Genomic DNA, 11,280 nt, shown 5'->3' on the forward strand with positions numbered 1-11,280 from the left:
ATTCCCACCTATATCATACATAAATCATAAATATATATGTTATATATTATAAATAACATACATAGTCCCACATATATAATTCCCACAAATATAATACATAAATATTATAAATATCACTTAAATATCATACATTCCCACATACCCCTATTCCCATCAAACAGGTACAGTTACAATTTGTAAATATAGACTATCAGGGATTATTTTCATTAATAGTTATTCCAGAGGAGAATGGGGGTTGCTTTCAGAGGGGTTATTTTCAGAGGCAACTTTGCTCCATTTGCTGGGTCTTAGTCTCATGATGAGATTCCTGCAGCTTGGCCCTCCATACATGCTATGGGAGGAGGGAATATGTAACCAGCTTCAGCAGCTCATGTACCAACTCTCTCGACCTTCACTGCTCTTTTCTCTAGGCAGCCTATACTTCTGTCTCACTCCTCTCCCAGCTAGACTTCATCTTCACCTCTCTAACCCCTTGCTGCTTGGCTCTGCCAAACAAAAAAGGGATCATGCAGTGGGATCCTGTTAAAGAGGCAGAGAACAAGAGGCTGCTGCAGACCAGTTAGCAGGGAAGGGCTGGAGAAGACAATCTGTCAGATGTCTGGCTGCAGCAGAGTGGTGAGTGGCACAGCATAAGTGTCTAATTAGGCAAAAAGCCTGAGGCCACATAATTGTCATGTCCCTCAGGTCATGAGTCCCAGAGCTAATGTTTCAGGCTCTTTGCAAACTCAGACAGATATTGTTATATCAGTTTACATTTGGTTCACTTATCACTATAAATGCAAAGAATAGATAGATAGATAGATAGATATGCTCTTTTAGTCTCCTCCCAGTTTCCACGTCCCTGATCACCATCACTGTCGCTCTTCTCAGTGATGATGATCAGGGGAATAGAACCATTAAGAAATTTATCTGCAAAACTGTACCTTGTCTTTACTGACAAAGTAAAGGCTTTTCAAAGGCTTATCCCCTACTCTGACTTAGGCAAAGTTTTATTTATTTACTTGGCGAATGCAAATCCACAAAGCCAAGCAATAGCCTCCTTGTTAACTCTGTGTGTGTGTGTGTGTGTGTGTGTGTGTGTGTGTGTGTGTGTGTGTATTCCTTGCATTTACAGTTATAGGTGAACCGAATGTAAACTGATATAAAAACATCTGCCTGAGTTTGCAAAGAGCCTAAAACATTAGCTCTGAGAGTCATGACCCGAGGGACATGACAATTATGTGGCCTCAGGCTTTTTTCCTAATTAGACACTTATGCTGTGCCACTCACCACTCTGCTACAGCCAGACATCTGACATATTGTCTTCTACAGCCCTGCCCTGCTAACCTGTCTGCCCTGAAGGCCCTGAAACACTAGCTGTGTGTGTGTGTGTGTGTGTGTGTGTGTGTGTGTATTCCTTGCATATACAGTTGTAGGTGGCATGTACTCAGCAAGTGCTGAGGCAGCTGTATTGCACATTTTAGACTGTAATGTGCATGGAGTTGAAGCCATGCTTCATTTTGATGCTGTTCTTGTGATTGGAAGGTAGTGTAAACATGCCCTGAAAGACTGGTATGCCATGCCCTACCCATGCATTTTTTACTACATTGTCTCATTGTGAATGTGGGTGTTGCTAAAAATTGTGTTAGACAGAGCTGCCTTCACCTAAAACTGTAACTGCAAAAGATCATTTTAAGCAGATTATTAGGGAGCATTGCTACAAGTTAGGAGGGCTTTGGCTCTACACCAAGTAGAGAGAGTGTATCTTGTGCCCAAACATTGTGATGTGCTCCAGTACAGAATGCACACCCACTAAACTCCCTCCAACTCATCCTATGTCACCTCAACCCAAAACACCTACTAGTTATCCTCAAGTAACCCACTGTCCGGTATTCAGAAGAGAAAGCTTCAAGATGTCTGTGCAAAAATTCCAGATAGCAAGGCTAAAGCAGTGAAAGGTCAGTTTGGATCCTAACTATTGTGATAACAGGGCCCATAAGCTCATCTGTATGACGTCCATTCAGAGATACAAGGCACCAGGCCTCAAAGAACAAGGTCCAAACTAAATAGGAATGGATAAACAGCAAGGAAAACACTAATAGATTAAATAAACACCCAGATCTTTAGCAATAACAGAGGGATCACCAGACTGGGTCAATTTGAAGTTGTCTAGACCAGTATCCTGCTCCAAACAATGATGAATACTAGGCATTTCAGAGGAGAATGCAAGACCTTGCAGGAAACATAGGTGGGATAACGTAGCCACAGCATTAAGTCTCTACCTCATCAGTTCATAGTTACGGAGTGACCGAGGGCCTTGTTACACCTTACACTGAGCCGCACAAAAGTTGATGGGTGGTAGGGCTAGCTCAGTTTTGGAGCAGGCACATATACAGGCCAGCAGGAGTCTGGGGGACTGAAAGGTTACCTCCACTCCTATTCCAGGCTCCGCACTTTCCCTTGGGGCTTCCCCCGTTGCTCCCTCCTTGCCCTGTGGGGTTCCCCTCTGCCTCCTGCCTCCCCCTGACCCCAGGGCATTACTTACTTGTGGCTGCCTGCACTGTCTGCCCAAGAGCCACAGGCAAGGAAGGATTCACCTGCCTTCCCAGGTGCCAGTGCTGCTGGGCTGCTGCTCGTCCGGTGGGAGGGGAGGAGGGGGGCAATGGGCCTAATTCAGGTCAACAGGGGAAGTGGGCAGGTGAGGCATTAGGTATTTTCTAGCGTGTCTGTACCTTAGTGTAACAATCCTACCCTAGAGTGGCTTCACTTGGAGCTCCCTAAGAGGTGCTCAAAAGTAGTTTCAGATGTTAATGCATAGACAATCGAGGAGTTAAGAGCTCCTCGAGCCGCCCAAAATTACCATGTAACAAGGCCCTAAATCTCTAGAAAGTTCAAGGGTGTTAATTGTTCTTTTTTCTGTGTGTTTATAAATGATAGATCCCTTTATGTATTTTAGTAAGTTCTTGGTCTCAGTGATTTCTTGTAGCAATGAGTTCCACAGTCTAAGCATGTATTGTGTGGAAAAGGATGGAAGTAGAAGCTAGAAACAAGGGCCAGTCATGTAAAAGCCTTGTTTTTTTAATCAGCCCGTAAGCCCTGAATTTGAATGGTTTGTCTCAGGTCAGAGTAGAAGTCTGTGCCAGAACCACAGCTGAACCCCTGCCTTCTGACTCCCAGCCCGGTCCTTTAACCACAACCTTCCCAATCAAACTCCCCAAAGGTTTGGTTCAGGCCCATCTCTAATAACGATGTTAAATGATGGCAAGTGGTGACAGCTCTGCCTGAAAAAAATAAAAAGGTTGGAAAGAACAAGTCATGCTGAGAGCCGGGACCTGAGTGGTACATTAAAATGAATAATTAAGACTTGGATTCCTTTACGGAAGAAAGGAATTCATTGCTGCTCTCTTCTCTGGCCAAGGACAACATTTGTTATTGAATTGTGTTTTGTGAGACAAGACACAAATGGGATTATTTTCTGCTACCTGAGTAATCGTCCCACAGAATTATGCACTCTGGAATGATTATCCCAGTGTGTTAGTTTGAACATTTTATACCAAAGCTCTAAAAAGGATGTTGCATTTCTGTGGCCCTCAATCAGATTGACTTTCAGTAAGACAAGGAAAGAAATATGCTAAGAAAGACATTCTTCTCAATGCTTTAAAGTATTGGCACCTATGTACAAGATGCACTGGCACAAAAGGGAACAAAGGGTCTGATTCTGAACGCACACCCATGTAACCTGAACTCACTTCAGTGGGATTCCTCTTGATGTACATGAGCATCAGTGAGATCAGGTTCAGATGGGTCAGATGAGCTAAATGTCAGAAGAGTCTGATTGTTTGCCTATTTGTGCCTGTGTAGTCCTTTATATGAATGCAAAGTGGGTATAAAACACCCTAAAATCCTAATTGTAATTTGGTTTGCATGCCAATGCCAGTTCATGGCGGAGCGCAGTGGAGAATCCAGGCTAGGAAATGTAATTAAAGAGATAGTGGTCAAATCTACGCGAGATGCTGACGGTGCCGTTGTTACCGTGCAGTCATTTAGTACTTGCATACACATTTAGTACTTGTGCATGCAAGTACTAAATGACTGCCTAGTAACTCAGGTACTGCGCAGTAGCGTCCCCGACGGCTTTTTGGTGATGCCGACTGTGCAGTAGCTCGTTACTACTAGCATCTCATGCCATGTGATGCTACTGTGCATTAGTAACGAGCTACTGTGCAGTCAGTATCTCATATAAACGTGGCCGCTGTCTGCTTGAAATTTTATCCAACCGTGCTTATGCTGAATCTCAAAAAATAATTTTTCTGCATTATTATTATTTTTAGTGGGTGTGTCTACATGTCACTGTATGGCTATGTTGTTACTGCGCCTTTTGGAAGTATTAAAACACAGCATGGTAACCGCCCATACTCTGCCGTACGGGCGGCGCACGCTTAAATTTTTCTTCTATGTTGCCGTAGCAGTGCACTATAAGTGGGAAGCATGCTGCTGTGGCAATGTATCTAGCAATCACATGTAGACCTGCATGATCGCTACATCACCGTAGCACGCCGTATGGCAACATAGCATGTAGCTAGGGCAACGTGTAGATGCTCCCAGTGTAAACACAAACAGCTGCCTTAAAAGAAGCACCCATACCCAGCTAGTCTGAACTTGCACCTGTGGCAGCACTTGGAGAATGAAGGGCAGGCTTTTTGTGGCTGAACTGAGAGCAAAGTCCTTGAATTTCACTTCCCAACCTGCACAAACTAAATAAGGAAAGGAAACCTGCCTAGTAAACTATTCTAATTCCCTTTGGTTAATTTAAAGTGATATAAAGTATAAGCACCCAATAAAGAAATCTGTTTATTTGAGTCTGGTGATTTTTTTGAAGCTGAAATTGTCTCTTTAAAAATAAGCAGAATCTGCAGCCAGAGCTGCTTGGGATGGAAAAGGCCTATTGCAGCATTGAATTCATGTCCCTGCAGGGGAAGTGCACATACCCATTAGCAGACATATGTTTAGCATGTAGAAGTTAGCATGGAGGCCATCTCCCCATGTTGTCTCTAAGATTTGTGTGTGTATCTGTTCCCTGACCCACCCTGTGACACATCTCAGTTGATATTTGGCATGCTGGGTGTGGGCCTGCGTTCTTCCTGCTCCTGAAGTGGGTTTGTATACTGCAGATGCATGTGTTCATGTATATTGTCCATAGGCGGTGTATTGCGTAAGAGGAAACTATGGTCCTTGGTTCAGATTATAGCTGAGTAAATTTTGCTGGTTGCCCATGAGCTGTTCTATGTATCGCCCTCTCTTTTACTTCTCAGGGAAATGTTCTGGAAATATATGAGACAGGCTAGAGGTTGAGTTGGGGAGGTTGCAATCTTACCCTTCTCTTCTTTGGTCTATAGGAGAATCCTTGAGCTTTGCTGATGATTTGCTCTCTGGCCTTGCAACGTCCTGCGTGGCAGCTGGTAGGAGCCATGGAGAGGTCCCTGAGATCAGCCTCTATTCGGTCATTTTCAAGTGCCTGGAACCCGATGGCCTGTACAAGTAAGAAATGATGGTGCGGGATGGGGTGGAGGGAGGAGATCATGAGGACTCTCCAGCGACTGATGTAACTGCTATCTAATACTTTTATTGCAGTTGTGCCTCAAAACTTCCATCTAATTGGATCACTGTTGTTCTAGGTGCTGTAAAAACAGAGCTTCTTTCTGTGGATCTATGCATTAGGGTTGAAGTAAAAAAACGGAAAGCCAGTTTTCCAGCAGTGCAGATTATGGGACAGTTTGCACCTGGGCTTTTGGGTTGGTTCCATCCTTGGGTAGACAAGACACATGGGACCTCATTGGAGCAAGCCTGCCTCTGATATATGATGAAATTGCAATCCCATCCATGAAGGGATATGGTTTGCTTCATCTAATGACTTCACCCAACAAAGAGCAGGCAAAACCACCTGCTTTTTCTCAGTTCCTGATGAGCAAAGAGTAGCCAGCTAACAAGCCAAATAGCAACCCCAGTGCCATTTGCAGCAGTGGCACCTTGTGCCTATTTACATGTGTTCACTTTCACTGCAGGAAAGACAATAACAGAGCCACTCCATCTATTTGATATGTTTAAAACAACCCCTGGAGAGCAGGACTCAAGTCCTTGCTCGATTCACCTGAGGTGCTATTTGTGGAGGACAGGGGATTCAAAGGCAAGGCATTTGATTTTCTCCTTAGCCCATGGCATATAATTTATGACCCAAGCAATGTGATTATTTCAACACGTGCATTTGATTCTTCTCTGTGCTGGGGGGCTTTTCAGGCTTTTCTAATCTCCTCTCCTAACAGATGCCTCAGAAATATAAGCTCTAAGAAATGAAAATGGTCAAGTGAAGAAATCAGAGCATTGGCAAAATGAACTTTTTTTGCACTGAGGCAGTTTTATATACTGGGGAAGCAGAGCTGTGATCACCTCTCCCTGATCCTTTCCAGGTAGCAGTCCCTACCCTGGTATCAGTGATCTTCAGCACTGGCAAGATTGCAAAATGGATGTATGCTCCTTCCAAGCTGATCACCAGTACATCTGCCCATGGTCTGAGAACAGTCTGGGTCCCAGCATACAGTTAACCTATGGATCTGTATGAAGCAGCTTTTCTCTGGTGCTGCTCTGGGACAGGAATACAATGAATAAGGTCCGGATCAGACTTTCTTTTAGGATAGACATGCCTGTATTTTGTATGTGCCAAGCCCTCTTGCTCTTGGCAGTATACAGTTCAAACATCTTTGTCTAAGGCAACTCCCCCAAGAAAGTGTCTCACTCATTGCTTGTGTGAAAGGACCAGAAGAAGAAATTAGGCTCCATGTCATCCATTACTTCAGTGGAGGGTGAAAAAGCACTTATTACCCTACCAGGACAGACAAAGTTCTCAGTTCTCTCTGACCCCAATGGAAATCAAGAGTAGCTTTGCTAAGACAATGGAGCTATGCTGGTCTAAAACCGGCACAACAGAGATTGGAAAGTGACCTCCATGGGAGTGACCGGTGTCACGCGTAGGGACCTCCCAAGTTCTGCTCTCTCCACCATTAGCAGATAAAAGTGGAAGGCTCCATGTTTGTGAGCTGTATGGTACGACCTGCAGACTTACCCTTCCTTACCCACAAGAGTTCCAGTCAGCATGGCAGGGGGGGATGGGGGAAGCAGGAGAGCAGATTAAAAAAAAAAAGGGAGAGAGAGAGAAACACCCAGGGCTTAATGTCAGAGCGGCTGTAATAATTAAAACACATTTTGTATTGAGTAATGAAACTTTTTATGGGACCACAAAGGCAGTTAAACTGAGAGCTGGCAAATGGTCTGTCAGCGAGAACTTTTTAAGATCTTGATTAATACTTTCCCTTTGCCTCCCCCTTCCACCACCCCCCAGTTAAATATGTTGACAGCCTCCAAAGAAGGCAAGGCCTTTATTACGCATCTCTGTTGAAGCAGCCAGAAGCAGGTTCCAAATGGTGCCTCTTGCCATTTAATAATTTTAAAAGTTTCCTTGTTATATATGTATATATCATTATTAATATCACTGGGAATAGGGCTACTCTGAAGAGATGCCAGGGATAGGCTGGAACAGTCACAGAGCCTGCTAGGAATTCACTTCCAGTAAAATCCCAGTCTCTTGCAAGCCATTGGCAGTTTGGTCTCTGTTTCTCGGTGGCACCGGCCAAAGGAGGAGCCATTGTATTTGCCCTCTGACTGTTCGAGTAGCTGATCTTGAGTTTAAAGGGCTGATCTGGACAACAGGAGATATGAGTACCAAGTCCCAGACTCACTGGTTGATCTGTCAAGTCATCTCTGACTTAGTTTCCTCACCTGCAAAATTAGGATGATGACGATACCTGCTTGCCTGCCCACGGCTTCATTTATTGTCATTTGTTAAGGGCTCAGGGCTTTCAGATGGAAAGGATAAAGCTTTACCACATGCTATATCAATCCCAAGGGAGCATAGAAAAAGAATCACTTTTCTCCTTGGGCCAAAAAAATGGCCTCTGCTATACAAACATGAGTTGCGTAGACACAGAGGTGAGGTGAGGGCACAGGGCAGGTCCTCAGCCAGTCAGTCTAACTTCTTTCTAGCAACGCTGTGTGCATTTAGCAGGGCAGTTGAATGAAAAGCTGCTGCTCTTTGCAGATGCTTCCAGGGAAGTGGGCTTAATTTGTACAGGAGCTTGATGGGTAAAGTCATGCAGCAGCTTTCTGCATTAACAACCTGATTCATCTCACACTGGCGTCAGTGGCAGCCATTCCATGGGCATTAACCAACTTTGGAGGCAGTCCTCTCAGTGTGTCTTTCCAGTGCAAGTCAATGTGCCTTACCAATATAGATCAGAAGAAGCAATCGGGCCTTCATTTATAGACGTGCTGGGAGTGGGGGAGTGGGAGGCATGGTGCTTTACTTAAGAGTGGCTCCAAGGGCATCTATACATGTGCCCTGAAGTGGAGTGGGGGGCACTTTAATTAGAGAGCTGCTTTGAGAGCTGCTCTAATTAAAGCACCTACAGCGTCACATGTATTCAGCATCCTGCGCTAATGGTGGCGGGGACACTTTAACTAAAGTTAGTTTGACGAGCTTTAGTTAAAGTGCCCCCACTGACAGTTTGAAATGCGGAGACACTGAATACACGTGACATGGAAGCTGCTCTAATTAGTATGCTCCAGCAGATTCACCACAGGCTCAATTGATGGAGTCTGCTCCAAGGCATGCCAATTAGCACGTGTGGGAGCAGAGCTCCATCACATGTATAGGTGTCCCAGAGCTGTTCTGATTAAAGCACCTGGAGTGTCACTTGCCAAACACGCTTTAGTTAAAACACCCCTGCCACCATTTTTCAGCTCAGGGATGCTGATACACATGACTCTGGAGTCTGAGTACAGTAATTACCATACTCCAGCAGACTCAATTAACTGAGTCTGCTCTGACGTGTTATAATTACAGCACGTCGGAGCAACCTCTCTGTGCGTGTATAGGTGCCTGAGTGCTAGGAAGGTCTGAAGCCTGTGGAGAGCGGTCAGCCCTGTGCATCCAGCTGAGGGCCTGTGGGGTTTGGCACTCACTTCCTAGGGAATCCTAGGATGCTACATTCAAACACATGCACACATATATACACACAGCAGAATCTGCGCACGTGTCCACAACAGACACAAATGCACCAGGAGAGAAAAAAATGCCAATATCTGTACATACACCCCCAGCACATACATGCATGCTAGCATCTTATGAACAATACCAGCATCAGTACACCCACCAGCACATACAAACATGTGCCAGTATTTATACACAGGCAGTTGAACACCCACCCACACCCAACCTTCCCAACACATCCCAGCATCTGTGCACACACAAGCGCACACACAAAACTTGGACACTCTGAATTCCCCAGTCTGTATAAGCATACCAATATCTGTACCCAGACACACTAAAGTATGTCAGTGTTTGCATATGTACACTGGAACACAGACTGATACATATACACACTCATTTAATACATTTTCACACTGCTCCATATACACATTTATCAGTGCACAGAGACATAGAAATGTGTCTGAAATTTTGCATGCAGCACAGACATGTTTAATATCAAGACACACACATATCCTGAGCGCTGTTCTAGTCAAATAACCATGCCATTGCGACACAAGGTGTAGAAAGCCAGGACAGTGAAATGTGAGGCTAACACACTGTTCTGAACCCGTGCAGATGTAGTAACAACACAAACATGGGCACAGGGTTGGTTTTTAAATTAAATTTCTTCTGCTTGTTCCATTTGTTTTTGAGGAAAACTAGCTTTCTTGGAAGGCTTTAACCTGGTAGAAATCCAGATCACAGCGATTCAGCAGGGATCTGTGCTTTATTGCAGCCTGTCAGGTGAACGCTCATTCACTCTACTACATTCAGGGCTTCTAAACAGCAAACCCTTTGGCTCTCTTTGGCCCCTCTAGTTTGAAGATACCATCTAAATGGAGAGGGAGGCCTGTGAGATCATGCGAGCTGATCAAATCCATAAAAATGAATCTCACATCATGTCCATTTTCATCTGAGTTACCTAAAACAATTAGGCCATATTATTAGCCAATCTCTCGGCCCGTTTCCATCCTGAGATCAAAGCAGGGACTGAGGTCAAAAACAAGCAAACAAACCAGAATAACCCCCTCTTCTGCTAAACAACCTCCAAACAAACAAACAGTCTGATGGGTTCCTCTGTTTTTTGAGACTTCTGTAATTTTAAAAACATAAACCACCAAAAGCAGAACTAATTTCTCTGTCCTTTTCAATTTCAGCTTGAGGAAAATATGTTGCCTTCCTACTTGTGTTTTTCTGCTTGTAAAAAAAAAAGTATGTTTGAGACACCAGTCCTGCAGTGCAAGGGTTTGTAATAGAAGAGCAGTTACAAGTCAGCTAAGGTGCGTGCACATACATACGCAGCACAAATACATGCACACGTGCGGTCTCTCTCTCACACTCGCACTCACATTCACATATAGATGCACTTTGAAGACGCATGAACTTGGTTGCGTGCATACACATAGCTGTATTGGGTGTTTCTGGAGATACTATGTTTAGTTTAAGTCCTTAAAGGGGAAAAAATAGGAACTAAATATAGTGCTGACAAATGTGCCACAGGAAAAAGAATTCCTTTTCCCAGAGAACAGATAAAATGGAGGTATCGTACAGATTCCTCCTCTGACACTGCTTGGAGGAGTCACCTCCAGGGATGTGTGGGAAGTGTCTTTATCTCTGTTCAGACCTCGGCTTCTGCAGAGGCAGCTGCACAGAGGTAGTAATCAGTGCCAGATACGTTGATGGCTTTGATGATACAAGAAGCTGAACTCAACCGACCATTAAATGGGAAGGTTTATTGATTGTCTCTGACCATGATTAAAGTTCATCCTAGAACCGACAGATTCCACAGTCCAGGATCCAGTGCTGCTGAGCCCACCTGCTCCCTCTACCTCCCCTCTGCTCCTCACCGGGACTTTTCGGACATCATCTGCAACCTCCCTTGCCCTGTAGCCCACCTTGCCCATTTCAGCACCTTACCTAGCTGCTCTCTGGGCATTTGGGATGCCTGTTTACTGAGCTGTAAGAGCCGTCCTCCTCCAAGCGCTGTACCTGATCGGTTGCTGGCAAGTGGGTTTGCCAGGGTAGCATGTTTATTTCAGATACTTGGGGAGATGCCATTAGCTTGGAGCCAAACTTTGAGAGTTTGGAAAAGGAGATGAAACCCCCTCCAGCTCCTCTGTAGATCAGCGTTGTAGAAGCAGGAGCAACACCAGCCGCTCTTC

At 44.7% G+C, this 11,280-nt stretch overlaps 1 protein-coding gene across 1 annotated transcript in view; it reads left to right on the forward strand.

The window, feature by feature from the left end:
- The window catches only part of ASTN2 (astrotactin 2), a 594,006-nt gene that overhangs the window by 533,825 nt on the left and 48,901 nt on the right, over nt 1–11,280 (forward strand). Inside the window, 1 exon segment of the mRNA XM_006026274.3 lies at nt 5,376–5,517. Within this exon segment, the coding sequence (XP_006026336.1) occupies nt 5,376–5,517 (142 nt within the window).

This window comes from Alligator sinensis, unplaced genomic scaffold, assembly GCF_000455745.1.
Source record: "Alligator sinensis unplaced genomic scaffold, ASM45574v1 scaffold519_1, whole genome shotgun sequence".
NCBI lineage: Eukaryota > Metazoa > Chordata > Crocodylia > Alligatoridae > Alligator > Alligator sinensis.